The 27655-nt window shown below is 36.6% G+C and overlaps 1 protein-coding gene across 4 annotated transcripts in view; it reads right to left on the bottom strand.

Moving 5' to 3' along the window:
* Positions 1–27655, bottom strand: part of LOC124361727 (ubiquitin carboxyl-terminal hydrolase 48-like) — a 213769-nt gene that overhangs the window by 141608 nt on the left and 44506 nt on the right. For all 4 annotated transcript variants that reach the window (XM_046815669.1, XM_046815672.1, XM_046815668.1 and 1 more), the window contains one exon: positions 21513–21691. In XM_046815669.1, the coding sequence (XP_046671625.1) occupies positions 21513–21691 (179 nt within the window). The remainder of the gene's footprint in view (positions 1–21512; positions 21692–27655) is intronic.

Below are 27655 nucleotides of genomic sequence, written 5' to 3'. Positions count from 1 at the left end.
ACGGCGTCAACAATCATAATAACAAAACTACGTTGTTACTCTGTCCGCAGCACATTCTGAGGGCCGATTCATTCCCAAACTCGAGTACGTTTTGATCTGAGAGTAACGGCGTCAACAATCATAATAACAAACTACGTTGTTACTCTGTCTGCAGCACATTCTGAGGGCCGATTCGTTCCCAAACTCGAGTACGTTTTGATCTGAGAGTAACGGCGTCAACAATCATAATAAAAAAACTACGTTGTTACTCTGTCTGCAGCACATTCTGAGGGCCGATTCATTCCCAAACTCGAGTACGTTTTGGTCTGAGAGTAACGGCGTCAACAATCATAATAACAAACTACGTTGTTACTCTGTCCGCAGCACATTCTGAGGGCCGATTCATTCCCAAACTCGAGTACGTTTTGGTCTGAGAGTAACGGCGTCAACAATCATAATAACAAACTACGTTGTTACTCTGTCCTCAGCACATTCTCAGGGCCGATTCATTCCCAAACTCGAGTACGTTTTGGTCTGAGAGTAACGGCGTCAACAATCATAATAACAGACTACGTTGTTACTCTGTCCGCAGCACATTCTGAGAGCCGATTCATTCCCAAACCATGAGCCAAATTTAATTTAAAATATTTAATACTCTTATTCCTAATCATAATACGATTTTTGAACACAATAACTTTGCAAACATGTTAAAGTTTTGATGATATCTCTAAGGAAGGCACCAAGAATATCACAAATCTTTGACTTTGTCTAAAATGTTATTTTCAAATTTCAGATTGTACGTCTTTGACGCGGGGCACTCTTAGTGAAATGAGGGAACATGTGGTCAATATAAGAAGTAGGAGAGTATTGGCAGAGAGGGTTAGTTTTGATTTATGAGCTGGAATCACAAGGGCAGAGCCCATAACTCAACTGGCCGCCAGAGTCCCAGCGGACTTGCAACATTTATCAGCGAGTCTCACGCAAATACTGCCCATTCCACACTATTTTACAATCGGTTCTCTGCAGATGGTCCTGATTTATACACTAAATATCATCATCGGGGCGGGGACCGGGGACATTGTCGACGGACGAGATCATTCAATCTAACGCTATTATCGGCTAACTTTGTACTATCGTTCATTACAATTTCTAAGAAACTGTTAATATTATTCTAACAATAATAATCTTACTTTTGATTTACAATCTTTATAGTTTTTTTATCATGCATTACGGGGGAAATTAACAATATTTGCCGCAAACAAACAACAAATACTTCAACATTTATGTCCGGTCTGACCCGATGAATCACAACTGAAATTTCAATATAAAAAACAAATTATCTTCAAATGTGAATAAAAAAACTAAAAGGCACGTTTAAAAAAAAATGTTTCTCACAATCATTATTATCTAGGAATAATTTTAGTCAGACAACTAATGAACTAATTATTATATATTTTTAAAGTTCACTAAATTAATGAAAACAATGTTTAAAATTATATGATTAATGAGAGTTTCCGCATTTATTTTTAGCAGCATATATTTAATCTTAATATTATTAAAAAATAATGAGATGTCAATGGTATAACGGGTGGGAGGGGTGTGAAGCTGGGAGGGGTGTACGGGGGGTGGGGTGGCGGGACATGGCGAGGCCCTGGGGCCCTCCAAAGTTGAGTACGGCCCTGAACATCAGTACTGTTTGGACAACTTTCATTCCTTTGCTGAATCAAAACACTGATTACTGACTTGCAACTACTAATAGATAGTAAAAAAAACACACTTTTCCAACATAACTTATGTTTAGGACGAGGACTCTCCAAACCAAACTTTTCATCGTCAGGCGACTCCACATATAAATCATTTCCATTACAGGGAATAATGCCAATGGCCAAACGGTAAAAGACATTTGACATTGAATCTGAGTTAAAGTTAGCTCAAGTTCGAACCCTACCTGTGACCGTTAGGCTTTTTATTAGTACTTCGTCATATTTCTCGTGCATAAGTGGAAAAAACCACCCCAACACGTCATATTGCTCGCTCCACCTCATGCCTTGTCTCGCAGAATGGTAAATGTTTCAAGGCTTATTGCACTTCTTCATATTTAACTGTAAAAACACCTCACATAAAAGCAGAGATTGTTACGACAATTTAGAGTGATACACTTGTGACTAAATGTGAAATAATCATGGCTGTGGGGTATATTACAGAACACACACTGACCTAGCCGAGCCATAAATCACCAGCTCCACATGAATGTGTGGAAAATAACCACCCCACAACACGTCATATTGCTCCTTCCACCTCATGCCTGTCTCGCAGAATAGTAAATGTTTCAAGGCTTATTGCACTCCTTCATATTTAACTGTTAAAAACACCTCACTTACACGTATTGTATGAAAATTTAGAGTGATACACTTGTGACTAAATGTGAAATATTCATGGCTGTGGGGTATATTACAGAACACACACTGAACCTAGCCGAGCCCATAAATCAACGGCTCCACATGTATGTGTGGAACCACCCCAACACGTCATATTGCTCCTTCCACCTCATGCCTTGTCTCGCAGAATAGTAAATGTTTCAAGGCTTATTGCACTCTTCATATTTAACTGTAAAAACACCTCACATAAAAGCAGAGATTGTTACGAAAATTTAGAGTGATACACTTGTGAATAAATGTGAAATATTCATGGCTGTGGGGTATATTACAGAACACACACTGACCTAGCCGAGCCCATAAATCACCAGCTCCACATGAATGTGTGGAAAAACCACCCCAAACACGTCATATTGCTCCTTCCACCTCATGCCTTGTCTCGCAGAATAGTAAAATGTTTCAAGGCTTATTGCACTCCTTCATATTTAACTGTAAAAAACACCTCACTTACACGTAGATTGTTATGAAAATTTTAGAGTGATACACTTGTGACTAAATGTGAAATATTCATGGCTGTGGGGTATATTACAGAACACACACTGACCTAGCGAGCCCATAAATCAACGGCTCCACATGAATGTGTGGAAAAACCACCCCAACACGTCATATTGCTCGCTTCCACCTCATGCCTTGGTCTCGCAGAATAGTAAATGTTTCAAGGCTTATTGCACTCCTTCATATTTAACTGTAAAAACACCTCACTTACACGTAGATTGTTATGAAAAATTTAGAGTGATACACTTGTGACTAAATGTGAAATATTCATGGCTGTGGGGTATATTACAGAACACACACTGACCTAGCCGAGCCCTAAATCACCGGCTCCACATGAATGTGTGGAAAAACCACCCCAAAGTCATATTGCTCCTTCCACCTCATGCCTTGTCTCGCAGAATAGTAAATGTTTCAAGGCTTATTTGCACTACTTCATATTTAACTGTAAAACACTCACTTACACGTAGATTGTTATGAAAATTTAGAGTGATACACTTGTGACTAATGTGAAATATTCATGGCTGTGGGGTATATTACAGAACACACACTGACCTAGCCGAGCCATAATCACCAGCTCCACATGAATGTGTGGAAAAACCACCCAACACGTCATATTGCTCTTCCACCTCATGCCTTGTCTCGCAGATAGTAAATGTTTAAGGCTTATTGCACTCCTTCATATTTAACTGTAAAAACACCTCACTTACACGTAGATTGTTATGAAAATTTAGAGTGATACACTTGTGACTAAATGTGAATATTCATGGCTGTGGGGTATATTACAGAACACACTGACAGCCGAGCCCATAAATCAACGGCTCCACATGAATGTGTGGAAAAACCACCCAAACACGTCATATTGCTCCTTCCACCTCATGCCTTGTCTCGCAGAATAGTAAATGTTTCAAGGCTTATTGCACTCCTTCATATTTAACTGTAAAAACACCTCACATAAAAGCAGAGATTTGTTACGAAAATTTAGAGTGATACACTTGTGACTAAATGTGAAATATTCATGGCTGTGGGGGTATATTACAGAACACACACTGACCTAGCCGAGCCCATAAATCACCGGCTCCACATGAATGTGTGGAAAAAACCACCCCAACACGTCATATTGCTCCTTCCACCTCATGCCTTGTCTCGCCAGAATAGTAAATGTTTCAAGGCTTATTGCACTCCTTCATATTTAACTGTAAAAACACCTCACTTACACGTAGATTGTTATGAAAATTTAGAGTGATACACTTGTGACTAAATGTGAAATATTCATGGCTGTGGGGTATATTACAGAACACACACTGACCTAGCCGAGCCATAAATCAAGGCTCCACATGAATGTGTGGAAAAACCACCCCAACACGTCATATTGCTCGCTCCACCTCATGCCTTGTCTCGCAGAATAGTAAATGTTTCAAGGCTTATTGCACTCCTTCATATTTAACTGTAAAAACACCTCACTTACACGTAGATTGTTATGAAAATTTAGAGTGATACACTTGTGACTAAATGTGAAATATTCATGGCTGTGGGGTATATTACAGAACACACACTGACCTAGCCGAGCCCATAAATCACCGGCTCCACATGAATTGTGTGGAAAAACCACCCCAACACGTCATATTGCTCCTTCCACCTCATGCCTTGTCTCGCAGAATAGTAAATGTTTTCAAGGCTTATTGCACTCCTTCATATTTAACTGTAAAAACACCTCACTTACACGTAGATTGTTATGAAAATTTAGAGTGATACACTTGTGACTAAATGTGAAATATTCATGGCTGTGGGGTATATTACAGAACACACACTGACCTAGCCGAGCCCATAAATCACCAGCTCCACATGAATGTGTGGAAAAACCACCCCAACACGTCATATTGCTCCTTCCACCTCATGCCTTGTCTCGCAGAATAGTAAATGTTTCAAGGCTTATTGCACTCCTTCATATTTAACTGTAAAAACACCTCACTTACACGTAGATTGTTATGAAAATTTAGAGTGATACACTTGTGACTAAATGTGAAATATTCATGGCTGTGGGGTATATTACAGAACACACACTGACCTAGCCGAGCCCATAAATCAACGGCTCCACATGAATGTGTGGAAAAACCACCCCAACACGTCATATTGCTCCTTCCACCTCATGCCTTGTCTCGCAGAATAGTAAATGTTTCAAGGCTTATTGCACTCCTTCATATTTAACTGTAAAAACACCTCACTTACACGTAGATTGTTATGAAAATTTAGAGTGATACACTTGTGACTAAATGTGAAATATTCATGGCTGTGGGGTATATTACAGAACACACACTGACCTAGCCGAGCCCATAAATCAACGGCTCCACATGAATGTGTGGAAAAACCACCCCAACACGTCATATTGCTCCTTCCACCTCATGCCTTGTCTCGCAGAATAGTAAATGTTTCAAGGCTTATTGCACTCCTTCATATTTAACTGTAAAAACACCTCACTTACACGTAGATTGTTATGAAAATTTAGAGTGATACACTTGTGACTAAATGTGAAATATTCATGGCTGTGGGGTATATTACAGAACACACACTGACCTAGCCGAGCCCATAAATCAACGGCTCCACATGAATGTGTGGAAAAACTACCCCAACTGGTTTTTAGCCGATACAAAGAGAAGAGGAGTCATCTGCAAATAAACCCACCTCCGCAGTTGAAATACTATATGGAAAAGTAGGGGTCCGAGTAACGAGCTCTGGGAAACTCCTCTCACAACCTTTGACTCTAAGGAATTAGCCAATCATTGTCATGGAAGAGAAGTTATAACACGTTGGGACCTTCCTTTGAGATAAGAAGCAATCCACGAATATGTTACACCCCTCAGACTAATATGATAATAATAATAATAATCTTTTTATTGCATTATTTTAACAATTTCTACATTGTACCGCAATCGTCAATAGTTTAAGTCAATTTACACGATTTCATCTACACATTCACACAACCTCATACTCAGAATTCATACAATCATTCAGGACACAATCGCATTGACCTCAGATCCAGCAATCTCAAATATCCCAGCGGTTCGATATAAATTCATCAACAGAGTAGAAAGCCTTGGACTCCAAAAGGAGTTTGAGACGCGTTTTAAATTGATTTTGATTATTGGAAATTTCGATTTCTTCTGCGAGCCTGTTGATTAATCTGACACCAACTTCTTGTGGTAGATGTTGCGCTAATGTCAACCTGCGTTGATAAGTTCGAAAGTTGTTTTAATATTAATATGAAAACTAGTTTCATATTAATATACGTAGGCATGATGTAGCTTGTGTAGAAGAAGACTTTGCTGGACCATACGAATGCCTTTGTTAAATCAAAAAATAACCCTGCAGCACATTGGTGGGAGTCAAGGGCATTGGCAATGGATGATACTGTAGATTTCCCCTTGATAAACCTCGAAGGCCCTATTTGTATTTATTATCCAGAGATGTCATGTTGCACAGTTAACCAGAAATCTAATAGTTTTTCATCATTAAAAGCATTTTCAGAGTACCATTACTTAAAAAATCCATAAGTTAATCCTCCATGACTTCTGTAACAACTTGGTCTCAATCGTGCTTGGACTGGTGAATGGATTTCTATTCTAATCTTTTGAACAATTGCAGCAAGATAATATTCTTTCAATAAAGTTAGCAAAGGTTTTAACATGCACTAGATTACACTTTTCCACATAATTGTTTTTAAAAAGTCTTCAGAAAACTTTGTAAAGTATAAAAGTTTGGTGAAAGTGGATTTCGTGAACATTTTTTTTTTTTTGTCTTCTACTCTGAACATATCCATATAGTGCTCTTTTAGTCTCATATTTTATGCATTGAAATGCTCAAATATATATGTTTAGTATAATGCCTGGAAGGCCAAAAATAGTCTAAATCTTTAAGAGTTGATTGTAAAACTTGGGTTTTTTGTAGCAACACTCAAACTTCATATCTGAATACCAAAAGTCTCCCAGTTACCTATCTCCGGTGAGCCCCAGACACTGTATCTCGGGACACAGCTGCATGTGATCACTTGTATGGCTTCAAACAGCTGGGATAGGAGGAGACGCGGTATTACCTAGTCTCCCAGTTACCTATCTCCGGTGAGCCCCAGACACTTTATCTCGGGACACAACATAAGCAGCAAGTGATCACTTGTATGGCTTCAAACAGCTGGGATAGGAGGAGACAGGGTATTACCTAGTCTCCCAGTAACCTATCTACGGTGAGCCCCAGACACTTTATCTCGGGACACAACATAAGCAGCAAGTGATCACTTGTATGGCTTCAAACAGCTGGGATAGGAGGAGACAGGGTATTACCTAGTCTCCCAGTAACCTATCTCCGGTGAGCCCCAGACACTTTATCTCGGGACACAACATAAGCAGCAAGTGATCACTTGTATGGCTTCAAACAGCTGGGATAGGAGGAGACAGGGTATTACCTAGTCTCCCAGTAACCTATCTCCGGTGAGCCCCAGACACTTTATCTCGGGACACAACATAAGCAGCAAGTGATCACTTGTATGGCTTCAAACAGCTGGGATAGGAGGAGACAGGGTATTACCTAGTCTCCCAGTAACCTATCTCCGGTGAGCCCCAGACTCTGTATCTCGAGACACAACATAAGCTGCATCTGATCACTTGTATGGCTTCAAACAGCTGAGATAGGAGGAGACGGGGTATCACCTAGTCTCCCAGTAACCTATCTCCGGTGAGCCCCAGCCACTGTATCTCGGGACACAACATAATCACGACTATGACTATAGACAACTGACTTCTATTCTCGGTTCTTGTAATCTGACAATACTGCCACTGGAACTGACACACCACACTGCCGGATCTGACACTCTCCTTGACCTTATGGTTGTTTCAGAACCACAGCATATCGTCCTTCATGAGCAACTTCCAGTCCCTGCCATATCAAAGAATGACCTAATCTATTGTGTTTATTTTGTAAATATATCTAAGGCTCAATTTAGATTCATAAAATACAGAGACTTTAATATGGATGAGGCTGCGTATATGTCTGATATTTTGATGATTTCATGGCAAAACCTTGAAAACCTTGAATCTGTAGATGGATGATTTTAATAAAACCATCATGGGTATTTATGACAAACATGCACCTATAGTGACAAAGCGTATTAGTAAAAGGCGTCCAGTGCCCTGGATGACAAACGAAATTCTCAGTCTGATGGCACATCGCAACAGTCTGTACAGGAGGGGCGAGGCGCTCCCAAGATCTTATACTTATGGACCAGTACCGTGAACTTAGGAATAGGGTTAAGCAGCTTCTACGCAATTCCAGACTGAGATACACGCGAAGTCTTTTTGAGAATAGAAAACAGTCGTCAAGCGACTTATAGCGAAAGGTTAAAAGCCTTGGGGTGGGAAAGCAACGTGAATCACATCAGGTCCATATCCCATTGAATGAATTAAATACCTTTTTCACTTCTTTTAGTCCAACTATCAACCAAGGTCAAGTGAATGACTACTTAACCTATCTTGGAAACTTACCTGATCACAGGCGAAATTATCCTGAGTTTACTTTTAAGCCAGTGATACAGGGTGACGTGTTGAGGGCTATACGCCGTATCCGCAGCAATGCTGTGGGGTATGACGGTATTCAATACGCCTCATTAAAAATATCTTCTTTGCTGTCCTCCCTATTATTACTTTAATCTTCAACACGTCATTAAGAAGCTGTGTTTTCCCTTTTCAATGGAAGTCTGCCCTTGTCCTCCCCCTCAACAAGATCTCAGCTCCAGTGTCATGCTCGGATTACAGGCCGATAAGTATTCTACCTGCACTATCTAAAGACCTTGAGAGAATTGTGCACTGTCAAATTACTGAATATCTGACTAACTATAACATATTAAGTGACTACCAATCTGGTTTTCGCACAAACCACAGTATTGAAACTGCATTGCTAAAGGTAACTGATGACATACGACTCGCCATGGACCATAGACAGGGCACAATTCTTACTCTCTTTGATTTTTCTAAAGCTTTCGACAGCGTAAACCACAAGTTACTGTTAGCTAAATTAAGGGTAGTAGGGTTTTCTGATCATGTTCTTAATTGGCTGAGATCATATCTGTCAGAAAGAAGGCAGTGTGTCAGGGTTGCTGACATGACTTCGGACTGGGGGTGTGTTACTTGTGGAGTGCCTCAGGGTTCTATCCTGGGTCCCCTACTCTTTGTACTGTATGTAAATGACATTCACAGAGTTCTCAAATACTGCAGGTATCACATGTATGCTGATGACCTACAAATCTACTTGCACTTTGACGTTAACTCCATTAATGGCTGCATCAACAGGATCAATGACGACATTAAAAATATTGTTTTATGGTGTGGAAACCATGGGCTTACACTAAACCATACAAAAACCAAACCAATACTTATATGCCACACACGTTTTCGGAACTTTCTGGACCCGAACACTATTGAATCCTTAATTATTGACGGAACTACTCTACCATATTACGAAACAGTGAAAAATCTTGGTTTGACATTTAACTCGAATTTGACTTGGACGGAAGCGGTGAGGGATATATGTAAAAGAGTCTTTGCATCTGTCCACTCACTGAAACGCTTACAAAAATTTCTACCTGAACGGATCAAACTACTGTTGACAAAATCACTAGTACTTCCACACTTCAATTACTGCAACTCTGTGATGAATGACATGACGGTAGCACTTAGTGAGAAGCTGCAAAGGCTGAAAACTACTGTTTACGTTACGTTTATGATGTGAGACGAGACCAACACATTACACCGTACTATATTCAGGGAAATATTTTGAAATTAAAAGAACAACGATCAATCAAAATACTAAATTTAGTACATTCAATTTTACAATCTGGATTTCCAAAATATTTTTCAAACTATTTCCAATTTATATCTCATGATAGTGTAAGAAGCACTCTCTCTGGTTCTCGTACCTTAAGAATGCCCCAACACAGGACTGTAGTATTTGATAGATCTTTTCAAGTGATGGGTTGTCGTCTGTGGAACTCCCTCCCCCCAGAAATCACTTCCATTGAGGGGGATCGGCGGTTTGTGGCGGCACTGAGACTTTTGTACCATGAAAGGTTGGTCGGGGCGGGTCCGTCCTAGGGGTCTGTGGGTGTGATGCTGGCATTGTGTGTGAGGAGTGTGAGTGAGATAAAACACCAATATATTCTTTATTTCTAAAATATTCTTATTTTATATTTATAAAATACTGTTATTAGGAATTAGTTATAGCTTTTGGTTCTTATTAAAAATGGAAGTTGTAATATTATTTTGTGTTATGATTGTATAATTATATTTTTATTTTTTTTTTAGAAGTATCATATTTATAATTTTTTAGTGTTTAGATTAATGTTTAATTTTAATGTATTTAGTAAGGTAGATTAGTGTTAATATTAATTTGGTTAATATTTGTTAATAATTATTATTCAGACAGGTTAAGTGTAAGAAAGGGCCATGAGGCCCTAACTTTGCCTGTTTAAATAAACAAATTTTCATTTCATTTCATTGCATGTGATCACTTGTATGGCTTCAAACAGCTGGGATAGGAGGAGACAGGGTATTACCAAATTAATTTTTTTAAACCTTGTGACATTTAATAAATCATTCATCTCTCATTAATATAATAAATATAATATAAACCAAGGCAAGAATCTCTGCACATAGTCTTAAAAGAACCTTTGCGCTTCCCTTGCTGTAAGTTTAGGGCCACAGAATCTGAGACTAACAGAACCTATCCGATTTGAGGGCTCCTGTTCTCTGATATCCTTAGGGGTGATTAGATATGTTCCTAAGAATGTTTTCCTCATTTTACATATGGCAGGACAGTTTAGCTACATACAAGGTGTAGCTATTAAATAACGAGACTGATGTAAATTTTTTTGTATACATCACTTACTATCACCTTCAATATAAACTCCTTCTCTATCCCTACAATGCCCCATGTGAATTTTTCATTGTGGGAAATAGTGCTGAAAGTCACCTTCTGTTAGCTCCTTCAGAACACATGACCCTTTCTCTTCAACTCGGACTCAAATCACCTCTTTTACCCTTTTCATGCAGATTTCACCTTAGAGAACACGTAAAAGTCACATGGTGCAGGATCTGGTGAGTAAGGTGGATGTCCTAACACTGGGATGCTCTACTTGGCTAGGAACCTCTTGACAGATAACGCGGAATGAGCCGGTGCATTGTCTTGGTGGAGAACACACGATTTGTCCTTCCACATTTCGGGGCATTTTTTCCTTACTCTTCGACGTAGTTTAGAAAGTATCTCAAAGTAGTTTGACCTCCATCTCATTGATTAATTGTTTGACCTCCAGGAACCCAGTGAAGGTACACAATCCCATGTATATAAAAAAAATCATCATTGCTTTAAATTTTGAATTGCTCATTCAAACTATTTTGGCTCTCAGTGAAGTTGGACTTATCTAGTGTATGGATCGTTTCCGGGTCATAAGTAAAAAACAATGATTCACCACATGTTTCCAAACAGTTTGGGTCATTTTCAATCACGTACAAAGTGTCAGTAACAAATTTTTGCAAGCTTATTGTTGTTCAAACGTTAGAATTTTAGCCATATTTTGATTAATAAATCTTTTAATTGATCACAATTATGAATCTTTCCCCATTTTGTGAACTTAAGGCTTGCACATCATCATTGAAACATTAATTTAGTTTTAAAATTATAAGCTAACTTAAATTCTCAATTGCCATATTTTAAATATTGTACCAGAACCTCCAACATCATTTAACTTTTTATATTTTATCCAAATATATTATAATAATCTATACAAGTATGTAACAAAATGTACATTGTTAAAGAAACGAAACCAGAGAATTTATTTATTTCTTTAATTTAACCCTTTAGGTGCCAAATTTTTAACGGTGCCAACACTTGGTGCTGCCAGGTTTATTTGCTACACACAGAGCAAATAAATACATGTAATGTGTTTATCGTCCTCCATGATCAACGTCAGCAACATCTTTATTTACTAAAATGCTGCCAGAATCTCCTGATTTGGAACGTCAGATTGTGGTTAATTAATTGAGTTGACATCTCGATCACAATCATTCTCAGAAAAGTTACACAGCTGTACGCCTAACTCACAACAACGCATCTAGAAAAATCTAAAATTGATAAAATGTCCTTAGCGTTATTACAAATAATTGCTGCTATGCCTACTCAACCACAATCAAAATAGAAAATAGAAAAATTACACTAACAACTTCATAAATGCAATTGAAAACTAGAAAACTATGTTCTTTTTCTAACATACAGGTAAAACTTCACCATGTGCTATCGTAAGTTCCTTAGTTAACCGTCAGAGTGTAGTAGCAACTAAACAGCACTATTATGGATTTGTCAAATGAACACTACTAGAGGCCAATGTGTATCATCGTACAGCTGCCAGTCGTCATAGCAAAGCAGCTATGTGGCACGTGTTAACATAGACGTGGCAGTTGAATGTAAAGTGGTATCACTCTTGTTAACAATGACATGGAAGTTAAAGGGTTAAGTATTCTAGTATCTGGACAAATAGTAGTATAATTACAAATAAAAAAACAATATTGTTGTCATTTACAAAAAAGAGTTGTCATTTTCAAGGCTGCCATAATCTTCCATGGACAATTAACAGCACTAATAGCCCTGATTTGCAGTCTGCAATCGAACCAGCACTGCCTGTTGTACGAGTTCCAAAACATTTATGAATGTCTATTTATATTTCAAAAATAAAAATACTATAATCTTTGTATACATGGATTTCTTGTATTTTTACTTACTACCAAAATTGGAAGCTTTTAAAATTTGTTTTATATATTTTTTAAAGCAGTTAAATAGTTCTGACAACACCAACAATTTTAGAACTAACACCAAATAAAATACTGATATAACAAAGAAACTGTCTTTACAAATTAACCCTGGATCTGGCAGTTGAAATTCTTATAATCACAGGAACTATTTTTCTAGATGTGCACATCTTCATTCAATCCTAGTGTATGTTTTATTTAAGTAAAGTATACACTATTATATATTTTACTTTTCAGTAAAAAGAAAAGGAACATTTATATGCAGTTTGATAATCTTTTTTTATTTCAATTAAGGATTTTTTAAATTATAAGTTAAAAAACAAACATCTAAAAGTAAAGCTTTGTAAAAAATAGAAACAATTTTTTTATTACTTTTCAAAATATACAAAGTGTCTTAAATAAGGTTTTAATGCAAAACATCAAAAATTTCCACTTTCCAAAATATTTTTAATAACATTTTTATTTGGTAAATAGTGAATTCTTTTCTTTTTAAAAAATTAGATATTCACATTCTAACATTTTTAGATATTTTCTGTATGCTTATTATATTTTGAGGCCTTTTTTCTCTATTGTAGAACATAAAATTTTGAAAATTAAAATATATATTTTATAGCTTTTTATGTAAAAACGTGTGTTAAATTAGGTGTTTTTCAAGAAATAAAAGTTGTAAAAAAAAAACACAATATACTATCAGAAAATGCTTCAAATGAAGTACATTTATCATAATAAAAACTTGTATAATAATAATTGTCTAAGTTCATCTGACTTATTTACTAGGTCCCTCATAGTGTTCAATGAATACAAAAATAATGAAAGAAATAATATTTGCAATCTAGCCGTAGGCCTAGGTATAACAATTTTTATATCATAATTTTAGCCTACAGACATAATTTATTATTGTCCAATAAATGAATCAAAAATAAAACCAATAAAACCGTGTTCTCTTAGAGTGCACAACCAGACACGGCAAACCAACATTTGTATGTATTGAAACTTTATAATTTTGGTGCATATTTATTACGCATTATTATTCAATAAACTAAACATCAAAGTACTCTGTGAAACATCCCGTTTAATTTGATATAATATTTGTCCTATTTAAGTCTCATTTTCGATAGCAAACATGTATTTTGCGCAAAGGGTTGAAAACCACTGGTAGACAACCTTCAGGAACCATTGCTATATAAACTAAATTCACCCTATTTCTGGCCTAAAGTCCAAGTTCAATCCTTGCGAGTCCACATGAGGCAAACTCAGGGAAGGGTTTTCCAACTTACTTCTTAAAATCAGAGATGGGAGCAAAAACAAAGAAAATGGTACAATAAACCATTCAAACAATCCATGTACAAGTAACACAGCTATGATAAGGGTTGATTCCATGTGAATATTGAGCTTAGCTCCCTTTCAATTTCTTCTTAGGGAAACACCCGAGATCTGACTCCTGGAATCTGGAGTTCAAGTCTGTCTGAAGGGGTCCAGCAAGACTGAAACAGTAGAGTACCTTGGCAAAACCACTTAGTACTTGGCAATACCATTTAGTACTTGGCAATACCACTTAGTACTTGGCAATACCACTTAGTACTTGGCAATACCACTTAGTACTTGGCAATACCATTTAGTACTTGGCAATACCACTTAGTACTTGGCAATACCACTTAGTACTTGGCAATACCACTTAGTACTTGGCAATACCATTTAGTACTTGGCAATACCACTTAGTACTTGGCAATACCATTTAGTACTTGGCAATACCACTTAGTATTTGGCGATACCACTTAGTACTGAGACCAATAACACAACCTTTTTTATTGAGCTAGCGGAAGTAAAATCAAAACAATATCTTTTAGAGGAAGACATTAAAACCTTAAAATCTGAGGTAGCTAAGGGTAAATTACTCAGTGAAGAAGAATCCCAAATGACTACGGTGGCAAAAAAAACAAACTGCCTCAAACAAACCATCCTGCAATCCCTCGCATATCTATGCTCAGACCTACCCAAAGACAAATAATACACCTCTAACTTATAAACTAAACAAATCCCTAACCATGGCAAACAAGTAAAATAGATTTAGTGTTTCCCTACAAAAGGCTAAAAGTAAATCAATAAACACTTTCAGTCATTCAGATCCACCACAAAACAAATCTAACTCTAACTGCAACCAAAGCCGTGCTAACACACAAAAGTCAAAAAAATGTCTGAATACTCCTCTTGGAAAAAAGATTGAAACAAATAAAGAGTTTGCACTTTCCGAGTTCAGAACAGCCCGCCATTAACAGCAAAATTACTTGAAAATAATGAAATATATGAAGATTTCCTAAACAGGCACTTAAAAGAAATTTCAACACTACACTGGACTCCTAGCAACACCGCCAGCACAACATCCTCTCCACCAATTACCTCTTTAGAGATGAACAAAAACCTCAACATTAGCTGCATTGGACTTCACTCTTTCAACAACTACACCTACTAAAACTCCAAATATATCTTTTTAGAATCAGTTGCTCTGAAAAAAGGCAGACAAAAGCTTCAACCACAGGAAGACTAACCATTGCTCACCGAAAAAAAAACAACATAAAAAATCTCAATTTTCCACCAAAAATAAGAGGACTGTCTAAGAAAGTTGACAGACTGAACCATTTTCTTGATCAACTACATCCTACATTGCTTATATTAACCGAACATGGACTTGATCAAGATAACTTAAGCTGAACATTAATTTCTGGTCACAAACTCATCGCCAATTTCACCAGAGAAAACCATAAACTTGGGGGAGTTGTGATATACCTTGACGAAATGACCGACATAGAGGCAAATGCAGTGGATATTACCAACCACTGTGTAGAATCTGTGTGTGAAGCAGCCCTGGTGGAAATCACAAAAAAACAAAAAGTTGCTCTATGTACTGGGAGTATATAGACCACCAGGAGGGTAGAGCAAACACGCAATTGAAATGATAGCTGGAATCCTGGATAAAATCCGAACAGAGGCAAAGAAATTAGTCTTAATGGGGAATGTCAACTTTGACAGGCTTACAGACAACACAGAAAATAGACAGTTTGAAGATGAACTACTAACGTATGGAGTAACCCACCTCCCACTTCCAGCAACCTGGATCACTAGCACTTCCCAATCATCCATAGACTGCATATGTACTAATATACCTGATACACCAATTGAATTCAATATTCACCAAGCTGGCTTATCAGATCACAATGGCCAAACCTGCCTTTTAAACTTGATAAAAGCAAGCCCGGCAACTTCAGTAAGTACACTAAGAAGAAGTTTCAATAAACAAAATCTAGAAAGTTTAAGAAATAAATTGACAAAAGAAGACTGGAACACTGTGTACAACATGCCTGATGCTGAGGGAATGTATAATGCTTTCTATCAAATTGTAAGGTTGAATCTTGATCACACTTGTCCCAATAAAAAATCAAGATTGAAAAAAAAACTCTAAGCTCAATGTCAAATACAATGAAGAGGCAAAACTCCTAAAAATGGATTATATCAAATTTGGATTATACAAATGTTTTGCAGAAACAGCAGAAGAAACACAAACAGGACAGGACTACACTGTGCTGGACCCCCAGCTCCATCGAACAGTTCTCAGTAACTTTACAATTTTCCCCAACCACTGAAAAAGAAGTCATAGATGTCATAAACTCTCTTAAATCCAAACTATCATGTGGTTTAGATGAGGTCCCATCCAAAGCTACCAAGTTTTGTGCTAAGCAACTATCTGCCCCTCTAGCAGCGGTGATAAACAAGTCATTTAAACCTGGACACTTTCCCTCATTACTAAAACTATCCAAAATTTATCCCAAACATAAGAGAGGAAGTAATACAAAAATCGAAAATTAACAACCAATTTCTCTTGTATCCTCATTTTAGAAAATAATAGAAAAAATTGCAATAAGAAGAATGATTGAACACCTTGAAAAACAAGACCTGTTATCAAAACATCAGCACGGCTTCCTGAGAGGAAGGTCCACAGTTAGTACAATTGTAACCCTAGTTGAGTTCAAATCAAATTCATTTCAAAATTTGCAAACAAGCATAGTACACATAATATGCATGAAATTAGTCCCACATAGGCCATAGAGGCTCGTGCGTGGTGACGAGTCTGTTTCTAGTTGCTGTGCACAGCGGTATTATAATAGTTATCATCTATATATATAAAAGAAAGTCATGTTAGTTACACTATTTATAAGTTAAGAACGACTGATCCGATTTGGCTGAAAATTGGTAGGGAGGTAGCTAAGAACTGGGAGTAGGACATAGGATACTTTTTATCCCGTTCCCGATTCAGGATTCCGCCCCACTGGTCTCTAAAAGTTACAGAAATATCCGTAAGAAATGCATTGCAGCAAACATATGTTATTAAGTGAAAGAGCCTGTTCAAATTTAATCAGCTGTTCTTTGTAAACATATATAATGCGAGAAAAGAAATATATGTTTATATCATTTTATTACTATTTTTAAATTTCTTTACACGTGCCCTGCATATGACCATGCTAGAAGCCAAGGTTTAAAATTAATAAAGAATAAGTATGGGATGAATGTTCAAAACTTAACTAAAATTCTCCAGTCAAACGATTTAGAGATTTTTAAAGAATTACTTCAATTTCTGAACTCAATTAAGAAATTTATTTAAAACAAAGTAACTATCTGCATATTGGTAACTTAAATGTAACCTGGATAAGGTGCTTCAACCTAGGAATCCTGATGGACCCTTAGCGAGAAGATAACCTAGATCCTTACAAGAATCCTACGTCAAGAAACAAATAGTACATTGAGGCGGCATTGGATTTCCCGAAGCCTACTAGCCTAGAGCTAACAATTAGAGAAGAAAAAAAAAAAAAAAAATTTCTTTACACCTATAGTTTGAAAGCATAGAGTAAAAAAAAACTGTATCTTGAAAAAAAACAATTGCCTGAATTCCAAAATGTAAACAAACAACTATAAATTTGATTGACACTTTGACAGCTGCCTGTGTCATTTTTCTGGGTTACTCAGTCAAACAAAATGAAATCATGGCTACTGACATTTAGATTGTCCTTTCAGTTTTACTTAATAATCAGTCAATCATTAAGTGATTTTTTTTTACCTTTGCAATAATCTGTTGGTTTTTAAAAAAGACAAACAACTTATTACTTCGATTGCTTTCGGTTCGGATAACTTTGTTTCGCACGAAATTAAACGATTTGCGAGTGTTTGTGAACATTGAGAGGATTATTATAAAGATGCCGCGACCCAGAAGATCAAATCTGTCTCAACAAAGCCGTAATGCAAGAAGGCTTCGTAACGTTGTGAACAATTCTACTGAAGAAGAACGTGAAATCGGACGACAAGAGCGTCGTGTTGGTATGGCCCGACTTCGTGCTTCTCAATCTCAAGAGCAAAGAGAGGAAGCCCGTGAAACAGCTCGCTTGGCTATGCGAAATCGGCGAGCTAATCGTACTGATCAACAACTAGATCAAGTTCGACACGCAAGAAGGAATACATCAGCTGTTGATTTGAATAGAGCATCATTTAGTTATGGTTGCACTTATGATTACAGTTCGCATGTATCTGTACTTATTGGTCCAATGGATGTTGTTTGTGGGCATTGTAGTGCATTGAAGTTTGTTGGAGAGTCGCTTGGATTGTGTTGTCTTAATGGCAAAGTAAAATTGCCAATACTGACTCCCCCTCTTGATCCATCACTAATCACAAAAATAACAATTGGTTGAGTGAGCGAGCAATCTTGGCAGCTAAGAACAAGGATGTGGATGACTTGAACTTTTTAATTCAGAGTCAAATTGATGGTACTCTGCAAACATTAAAATCTATTGATTGCGTAACAAATGAAGATGAGGCCACTAACTATCCAACTGAATTTTTAAACTCTTTGGATGTGCCCGGCTTACCACCCCATAATTTACTTTTGAAGGTTGGTGCAGTAGTCATAATGCTTCGCAATCTAAATCAGCCAAAATTATGCAATGGAACGCGTTTGGTTGTAAAAAAAATTGATGATAAATGTGATTCACGCGACGATTCTTAAAGGAAAATTTAAAGGTGAGGAAGTTCTTATTCCAAGGATTCCGATTATTCCTACCGATGTGCCTTTTGAATTTAAACGAACTCAGTTTCCGATTCGTCTTGCATTTGCCATGACGATCAATAAATCACAAGGCCAATCTTTGAGCGTTTGTGGACTAAATTTAGAAAATCCATGTTTTTCTCATGTACAACTATATGTGGCATGTTCACGTGTCGGCAAACCATCTGCTTTATTCATTATTGCACCTAATAACAAGACAAAAATGTTTTAGCCTATATCACAAGATACTCGACTGAAGAAAGAGAATCAATATTGATAAATTAATGTATCTGGCTTTGCTGCTTATTGCGATTTAAATTTTTTTAGATAACTTACGAATTGTGTTTTTTATTTTGTTTTTCTATTTAAATTTCAGATTATTTGTGAAGGAAAAGAAAATCACATAGGACCTAATTTGATTTATTTTTTACTTTGTCTTTTATTCTGCACATTTCAAGCACCAATGTGGATGCTGTGGACCCTTTAAGGCGGTACGAAGTTCGCCGGGTCAGCTAGTTAATAATAATAAACTATTTTATATATATATATATATATATTTCTAAAACAATTATTATATAGCAAATCTAAAATAATCTGTGTAATTCGTAGGCCACAGACAATATTAATTATGCCACAATACCCAATAGTCTAATTATTTGATATAAAAGATCATAAAAAATAAGGTATGTTATTTTCTATAGTATAAATCATTAAATTGAACAAAATTAATTACTAACAATACTTAGGTTAAATTTGGGTTATTGGAGGTGTTTAAAACCATCGGAGAGGCGAAATGGCGCAAGACGGCCATCGCAACAATAATAGTAAAAGTTTGTTACGTGTAATAAAGTAAGTTAGTCCAGTAAATAAACGTGATCATATACATTAGTCTAGTATATAGATGAGAGCAGCGACTCAGCGTGTTCAGCGCCGACCTCCAACAGCCAGACAGAGACACGATTTTTGTATGCGGACAGCGGGACCTGCAGGTCTCTTGTGTGTTGCGGAATATTTCTGAGTAGGAAATTTGCAATTGTAATAGGGATTGGTGTAATTATACGATTTTACTACTCAGGGAACCTGCAGGCCCACGCTAACAGCATTCCTTGTAAAATATCTATGTGTGACAGTGGTGACCATCTCCTGCCTGTGGCTCCTTGCGAAGACCAGTAAGCTTTTAATATATAGCTGCCGAATTGATAACAATTGTGTCTCTGTATAGAGCAAGATAGTCGGTATCTGTTGTGTTTTTTGAACACTGCCTTAATAACTAAATTTTGAACCGACATTAACGAGTTAATCACAGATAAACTAGAAGACAACAAATTCGTAGCTGCCGTCTTTCTTGACTACAGCAAGGCATTTTACTGCCTCGGACATGACCAAATTTTGATTAAGCTGGAAACCCTGGGCATGAGAAGGAGATCAGGGGACTGGATAGCAAGCTATCTTGAGGGCACAAACAGTTTGTAGAAATACAAAATACAGCCAATGGAAAAACCTCCTTCAGATCCAGTGCTCGGCCATCATCAAGAGGAGTGCAACAGGGCTCAGTCAGTCCTGGGACCCTTTCTCTTTGTCCTATTTATAAATGACTTCCCATCTTTCATAAATGATACCAATGCAGAGACAATAATATATGCAGATGACACCACACTGATACACCATACAAAAACCCTACAAGACCTTCAGTCAGAAATCATCTCATCAACAAATAAAACTCTTCAGTATTGTCTCCAAAATGACCTGGCAATAAACCCACAAAAAACAATCTGCATCAACTTTAGTCAACGACAAGACGAGATCCCAGAAATTCCTAATCTCTGGGTTGAAAGTGAAACCAAACTACTGGGAATCACTATAGAATCAGATCTATCCTGGACCAACCACACTAATAACCTAAGTAAGATAGGGTCAGGATTTTTGTGGTGAGAAGACTGATGTGGGTTGGAGGGTTAGATATGGCAAAAACAGCCTACTATGCACTTGTGGAATCTTACATCAGATACGGATTGTAAGTATGGGGCGGTACAACCAAGCAAAACTTGGGACAGAATTTTAATCCTGCAAAAGAAAGCTATCAGAACACTTGCACATCTCACACCAACAGAGAGTTACAGAGAATCTTTCAAAACTTTGGAAATCCTAACAGTGTCTATACATACACACTGTGATTATCTACACAAACCAACAGGATTACAACCAAAGAGAAAGTGTTCACCATTATAATACAAGACGAGCCAAAGACTACATCCTTCCAGTTCACCACTCCACACAATACAGCAAGATGCCATCATATATGGGGCGCAAACTATATAATGCACTACCTGAATCCATGAAGAACTTCAGCTCTACGAAACTCAAGAAACAACTGCATGACTGGCTGATGGAACGACCACTTTACACACTGGAAGAATTCTTCACTACAACGAAAAACTCATAAGCAATGTAAAGCAAGACCAAGAAAAATACCTACTATGCAATTTAGACACCATTACATTTCTTAACGAAATTGTAAATAAAGAATTTTTGACTTTGACTTTGACTACTTGGCGATACCACTTGGTACTTGGCAAAACCACTTAGTACTTGGAAATACCACTTAGTACTTGCCTTTATGGACACACTCAAATGTGTTGATTATTGTTCACACACAAAAAGATAAGAAACAACACTCACTTTAAGAAGGAACTCCACGGTTGATGGAAGTGCTGCTTGTGTAACAGAAAGATAGTGTCCTCAGTTCTGCCTGGCTGAGGTCTGTTGCGCATGGAATACAGATCGGACAGTATTTTCTTCTGGTTTGTAGCACTTTCATAATAGTGTTGTTTCAGTACTTCATCTTTAGATGCAACATGCTGGAAAAAATCAATTACATTTTATTTGTGTACAAGATTTATACTCTCTGTTAGATTTTGTGTTATATATAGTATACGTTTTAACAGAACAGTAGGACTAAACCAAGTTAAAATAAGCAATAAATAATTTGACATTAAACTAATCACAACTACATGGTTTCTCATGAAAACAGGGAAATCTTTAAAAACACTCAGAAAATGAATGTTCAACCCTTAAGGAACTCATTAAAAAGTGCCAATTTCTCTATCTGGTTGTTTGAAGCTAGTTTTATAGTAACTAGAGTTTTGAAACTCCACAGCTTCAGCACTGCGGTTAGTGATTTGATTCAATTGATTTTTGGATGTTGAGTTCAGCTCCAGTTCACCTGAGCTAAACTCAACATCCACATTGAATCAACCCTTCCCACCATAGCTACATTATGTGTGAAAATTTATTATATTTACATCTTTTTATGCACATTTAAAATGCCTGTCAATAAATGCGCCAACTATAAAAAAAAAACACGTTGATGTTTGATTTCTTTGCACTACATACATGAAACAGTTGAAATTCACTGTCAGAATTGTGAAGTGTATAGGCATAACATTATCAGGTGTTTGCTGAAGTTTCATGAAGTCCGTAATAGACAGAAAGAAGAACATCAGAGTTAGCTGATTTTGGTAAGGTGCGAATGGAAAATATTCCCGAGCTCACTTTGTTAGATACATTTAGAATATGGTTGTAAAATTTTAGTCCAAGGTCAGTCCAAGAAATGTAGTGTTGTTAATCGGTTGGATAGGAATTTCATCTAGATAGAAACTAAAATCAGGAGCGGATTTTTCAGAAATGTGAAAGCTTAGAAACTGGGTTTTGAATGAATTAATTGTGAGCAGATTACTGTCAAACTATTGTACTAAACCGTTGGCTTCAACAAAAGTCAGTTGTTCAAGAGTTTCCGCAGTGGGGCTGAACAACAAAAGAGATGTGTCTTCGGCGTAGAGGACAGCCCTGGCCGACTCGGTATCTACAGGAAGATCGTTGATAAAGATCAGGAAAAGAATAGGACCGATTATGGAGCCCTGGGACACACCACTCGATGTAGGAAGTTCGTGTGAATTATACTACCACAGAAATCCACACTCATCAACTGCTGATACCCTTACACATTGCCTCCTTCCCTTCAAATAAGACTTAAACCAATCTAATGCCAAGCCTCTTATCCTATGACTAATCATTTCTTCAAGAAGGAGATGATAATTAATGGAATTGAACGCCTTGCTAAAATAAAAAAATAGGTCATCTATTTTTTACAAACCCATGTTGATTTTAACAAATTATTTCATGTTTTCCCTAAAATGTAGATAGATGGAGTAAAACTATTTTTTAAAAGACTTTAGAAATAGCTGTCAAAATTGAGATAGGGCAATAGTTTTTGTGGTCTTTTTGGTCACCTTTCTTGTTTAACTGAATTTTGTATGGGACTGATATTTTAGACAATGAATCTTGACTACTACAAGTTGTTACTACATTGTATTGTAAAATATTGTAAACTTTTGACCACCTCAATTCTTGATGATTTTAAATAACATATCTCTCTATCTCTCTCCATCCCTCTCTTACCACCACCCACCTTAAAAAATTAATTAAACTAGAAAATATAAAAAAGAGAAAATAACTCTAATTGAATAATAAACAGTGAAAAATACCTCACAGATGATGTTTCATCAGAAATACCAAGGAGTAAAAATAATTTTTTTAGAAATTAATGAAGGTTCAAACCCAAAGGAAATTTTGATTTTTTAAATATAAGTTTATGAGCAGTTTCGCTCCTTCTCAAATTAAATATATTTATATTATCGTTGGCATATAATGTGACATTATTGATGCCTTTTAATTTATAACAGTTTTCAATTTTGTCCTGATTGTGTTTCCTGGAATGTACAGCGAGGGGCTTGTGTCATCTCAATGAACAACACTATAACGGTGACCTGTCATTGTGATACGAAGAGGGTTAGAGGTTAGGCCAATATATTGTTTATGACAAAATTACAATTTAGCTGATATATTATGTTACTTGAATTGCAATCAATAGTTCCTTTAATTGGATGTTTTATTAATTATGTTGCTGCTAAAATGTTGTCCTCTAGGGACATGATTTTGTATGTACTACAACACGGTTTTTGACAAGATTTACAACTATTAAATTTTTCCACGATTTTCTTTTTAAGATTAGTTGGTCTTCTAAAGATGACTAAGGTGGTTTTAAAAATATGTCTTTAGTTTCCAATGATTATTGTAGAATCTAAAAAGCAGTTTTGATTATGGGGTTTATTTTGTTATAAGTATTTTGTTACGAATTTGGTGATAAATTTAACCTCATCTAGAGGAATAGTTTTGTTATAATTTAAATTTCTTGGCCTCTACAATTTTGTCAGGATAATTTACCTTTTTTAATGTGTTAGTTAATTTGTTAATATAATTTGTGAAATCTGACTCTTTATTATAAAGGCAGTCCTTGCACATAGCTTGGATGAGTTTGTCCAGTAATTAGCAACATAAGATTCAAATGATACATTTTTAAATATATTAGGTAATTATAAACACCTTTGATTCTTTCACTTTTCTATATAACAATTTGTTTTGAGAGGTTTCAAGATTATGGAGTTTCTAAATGTTACAGTTATTTTAACATGCCAACATTGAAAGTTATTAAACCATAAGTATTGTGAAAAGTAAACATCTAGATTAATTATGCATCTTCAAATAAAATACGAAAATTCTTTAATTTCAAATACATACAGATGACGGCCACAGGTGAAATTTACCTTACTCCCGAATGAGCCGGAAGGGATATTTTATTATTTTGTAATTGTATGAATTAGAATACAGAATACAGAATACAGAAGAAGCTTTATTCATAAAACGTCAAGTTTAGAACAGGTGTCAAATACAAAATTATATAAAATGAAAAATCAATACAATGTAATGGAAATCAATTGCCTTTAGTTCCTTGTAAGTTTTTAACAGTTGGTTGCGACCAATTTGCAATGTTCAAGGAATTCACTGATTGTGTAAATTGATTTCTTCACAAGCCAGGAATACAGTCCTTTTTTTTAGATTTTTTTTTATTTTCAATTGTCTTGAGCTCGATAGGTAGAGCATTATATAGTCTAGCTCCAGCAATATGAGGGTTTCTTTGCGAACAGAGCGGTCCTGTGAGCAGGTAAAGTTGTAGTCAAGTCCATGTCTTGTGGTGTCGACCATTGACGATTGTTTTTTGGCAAGTTTAACTTAGCAGGCAAGCATGATGACTTCAAGTATGTAAAGAGATGTGATGGTCAGTAAATCTAGGTTTTTGTATGCATCTCTGCATGCTGTCCCGTGGTGCAATGTCAGCCATTATTCTTACTGCCCGTTTCTGAGAGAACCATGAACTCGTTGAAGCAGGTTGTGTTTGAGGATGCTCCCCATAGTACAATTCCATATCGGGCCCTGCTCTCAAATATTGCATGATAAGTGTTCGGGTGGCTTCAGTTGGTACTTACAGATTTTATTCTTCTTAGGGCAAACACTGTTGTGCTCAGCTGATGACACAAAGATATCAATATGAAAGCTCCAGGAGAGAGAGTTATCTAACGTCAGTCCAAGATGTTTTGTGTAGCAAGAAATTTCAAAGTCATGTGGGATTGTAATTTTGTCCTTGTTTTTTCCAAATATGATGTGTTGAGTTTTTGATTCATTGAAAAAACTAGGTCGTTTTCTAAAGCAATATTGATGGGCCCCCATGCTAACGGAAATGAAGGTTGTCAATTTCAAGAAAGCTCTGTCGATTTGTGAGAGGTGGTCAGAACAGTGTCATCTGCATACATGACTGGGTAGCAGTATAGATGTCAATATAATTTGGTAAGTCACTGGTAAACAAGATAAACAAAACAGGGCCAGCACCGAACCTTGAGGAACACCCCGAGTCAGAGGTTAGTGGTGGGACGTTGCTGTTTTGGTTATTCCAAATTAGTTGTGTGCTGTATTGTCACTATTTGGTTTCCGGTCACTTAAGTAGCTCTTAAACCATTGTAGTGCCGTCACCTTAATGCCAAAAGAACATTATTTTAGCCAAGACCAAATGATGATCCAAAACAGTCATAACGCTTTACTTAAGTCAAGAACATGTAGTGGTGACATTGTTTCCTTCTTCAATGTTATTGATTATGTGCTCTATTAAATCAATAAGGCAGTGTTGGTGGATCTTCCAGCTAGAAAAAACCATGTTGTCTTTCATGTAAGAAGATTGTTGGTTAGTAAATGGTTTAGGAGTCACTTTTCAGTACAAGATTTTTTTCTAATACTTTTGAAAATGTTGACACAAGGGATATAGGCCTGAAGTTCTGTAGCTCATGTTGCTACCTATTTTTATGTAAGGGTAGACTTTAGATAATTTCATTTTTTGAAGGGAAGATTCCCTGAGTCAAAGACTTGTTTATTAAATTTACTTCAGCGGATGGCAAAGTTCGTAACTGCTGTTTTAACCATCCTTGATGAAAACTTCATCTGCATCCTGCAATGAAGAGGAAGATTTTAAAGACTGAATAATTTTGAGCACCTCATCCGGGTTTGAGTCAAATGAAAAAGTAGTTAATAAAACAGTCAAACGCGTTTTGTCAGATATGTTAAATTTAGTGGGGTCTGTTTGGAGGGTTGTTATTTTTTAGTGTTTTCTTCAGCAATCGATGTAAATGTATTCATTAAAAAGTCTTACTATTTGGTCAATATTGCTTATAATGCCATCCCCCATGTTTAGCTCCCATGTACTGGTCTTGACGTGTTTTTTGGATGCCCGTTCACTGTTGATCACGTCCCAGATGGCTTTGATTTTATTGCTATTTGTATTTTTATATGATCTTATTCGCCATCCTCCTAAGGTCTCTTTGTTTTAAGGTCATAGGGCCTTTTTCTTTTGGATAAAATCTAGTTTATCTTCTGGCTTGTTACTTTTAACATATTTTTCTTGTGCCATCATAAATTGTTTTGAATTACTTCTTCAGCTTCATGGTAAGATATTATTTTTAAATTTCAGACATTTAGGCTTGCTACCTTTGATGTTTTTAAGGGACATGTTATATCAAGAGCTGACGTAAAGGTGCCGATCAATTCTGATAACTTTCCTCATAAGCTTGAGGTTCCTGGTAAAAGCCTTTCCCAGGTTTGTAGTGCAAGTAATTCTTTTAGACTTGAGAGGGGTTCTTTGCATTTAGATGTCTCCTTGTCGATGTTGTTAGTTTTTTTTGGGTAGAGTGTAGATATTTAATTTGGTGAGTTGTCCTGTGTGGTCAGAGAGGCCCGAGCAGAGTTATGTCAACTTTAAGGCTGTTATGGTCAAGATTGGTGCAGACCACGTCAATGGATGAACTAGAATCTGCATGGACGATTTCTCGTTGGTGGGAGTTTCAGTCTCGTTATCTCGTACGAAGCAAGGAAGTCATCAAGAGCCAACTTTTCTCTTCTTTGGAACTGTCTAACTGTCTATGTTGAGATCACCGACTAGGCAAATACCACTATTATCATGAGGGTATCCTGTTAAGATAACGGTAGTCAGAGTGGCAATAGGTATGGTTTACAGATGCACTGGGTGGACGATATACCCCAATGAATGTAAATGTGGCTTCTTGTTGTTGTGCTTACTTTGATCCCTGACATTTCACAAATTAGCTCTTCACTAAGATTTTCTATGCCAAGACTCTTAACTTCGGTCTCAAAACTGTTGTGTTTATAATTAGCAACACCTCCTTTGAGGTGAGCTTCTCTGCTGAAAGCTGATACAAGAATGTAGTTAATTAGACAAACCTCCCTTAATGGTGTTATTATTTGAATAACCATGTTCTGTAAGTACTAATATGTCAGGGTTTGTAGTGGTGAGGAAATGGTTGAGTCTGAGAGGTCCAGTTTGTTTAGAAAGTCTTCAATGTTCTGATGCAGAATTTTAATAT

Source organism: Homalodisca vitripennis, chromosome 5 (genome assembly GCF_021130785.1).
Source record: "Homalodisca vitripennis isolate AUS2020 chromosome 5, UT_GWSS_2.1, whole genome shotgun sequence".
Classification (NCBI taxonomy): Eukaryota; Metazoa; Arthropoda; class Insecta; order Hemiptera; family Cicadellidae; genus Homalodisca; species Homalodisca vitripennis.
This window is presented reverse-complemented; position numbering and strand designations above follow the sequence as displayed.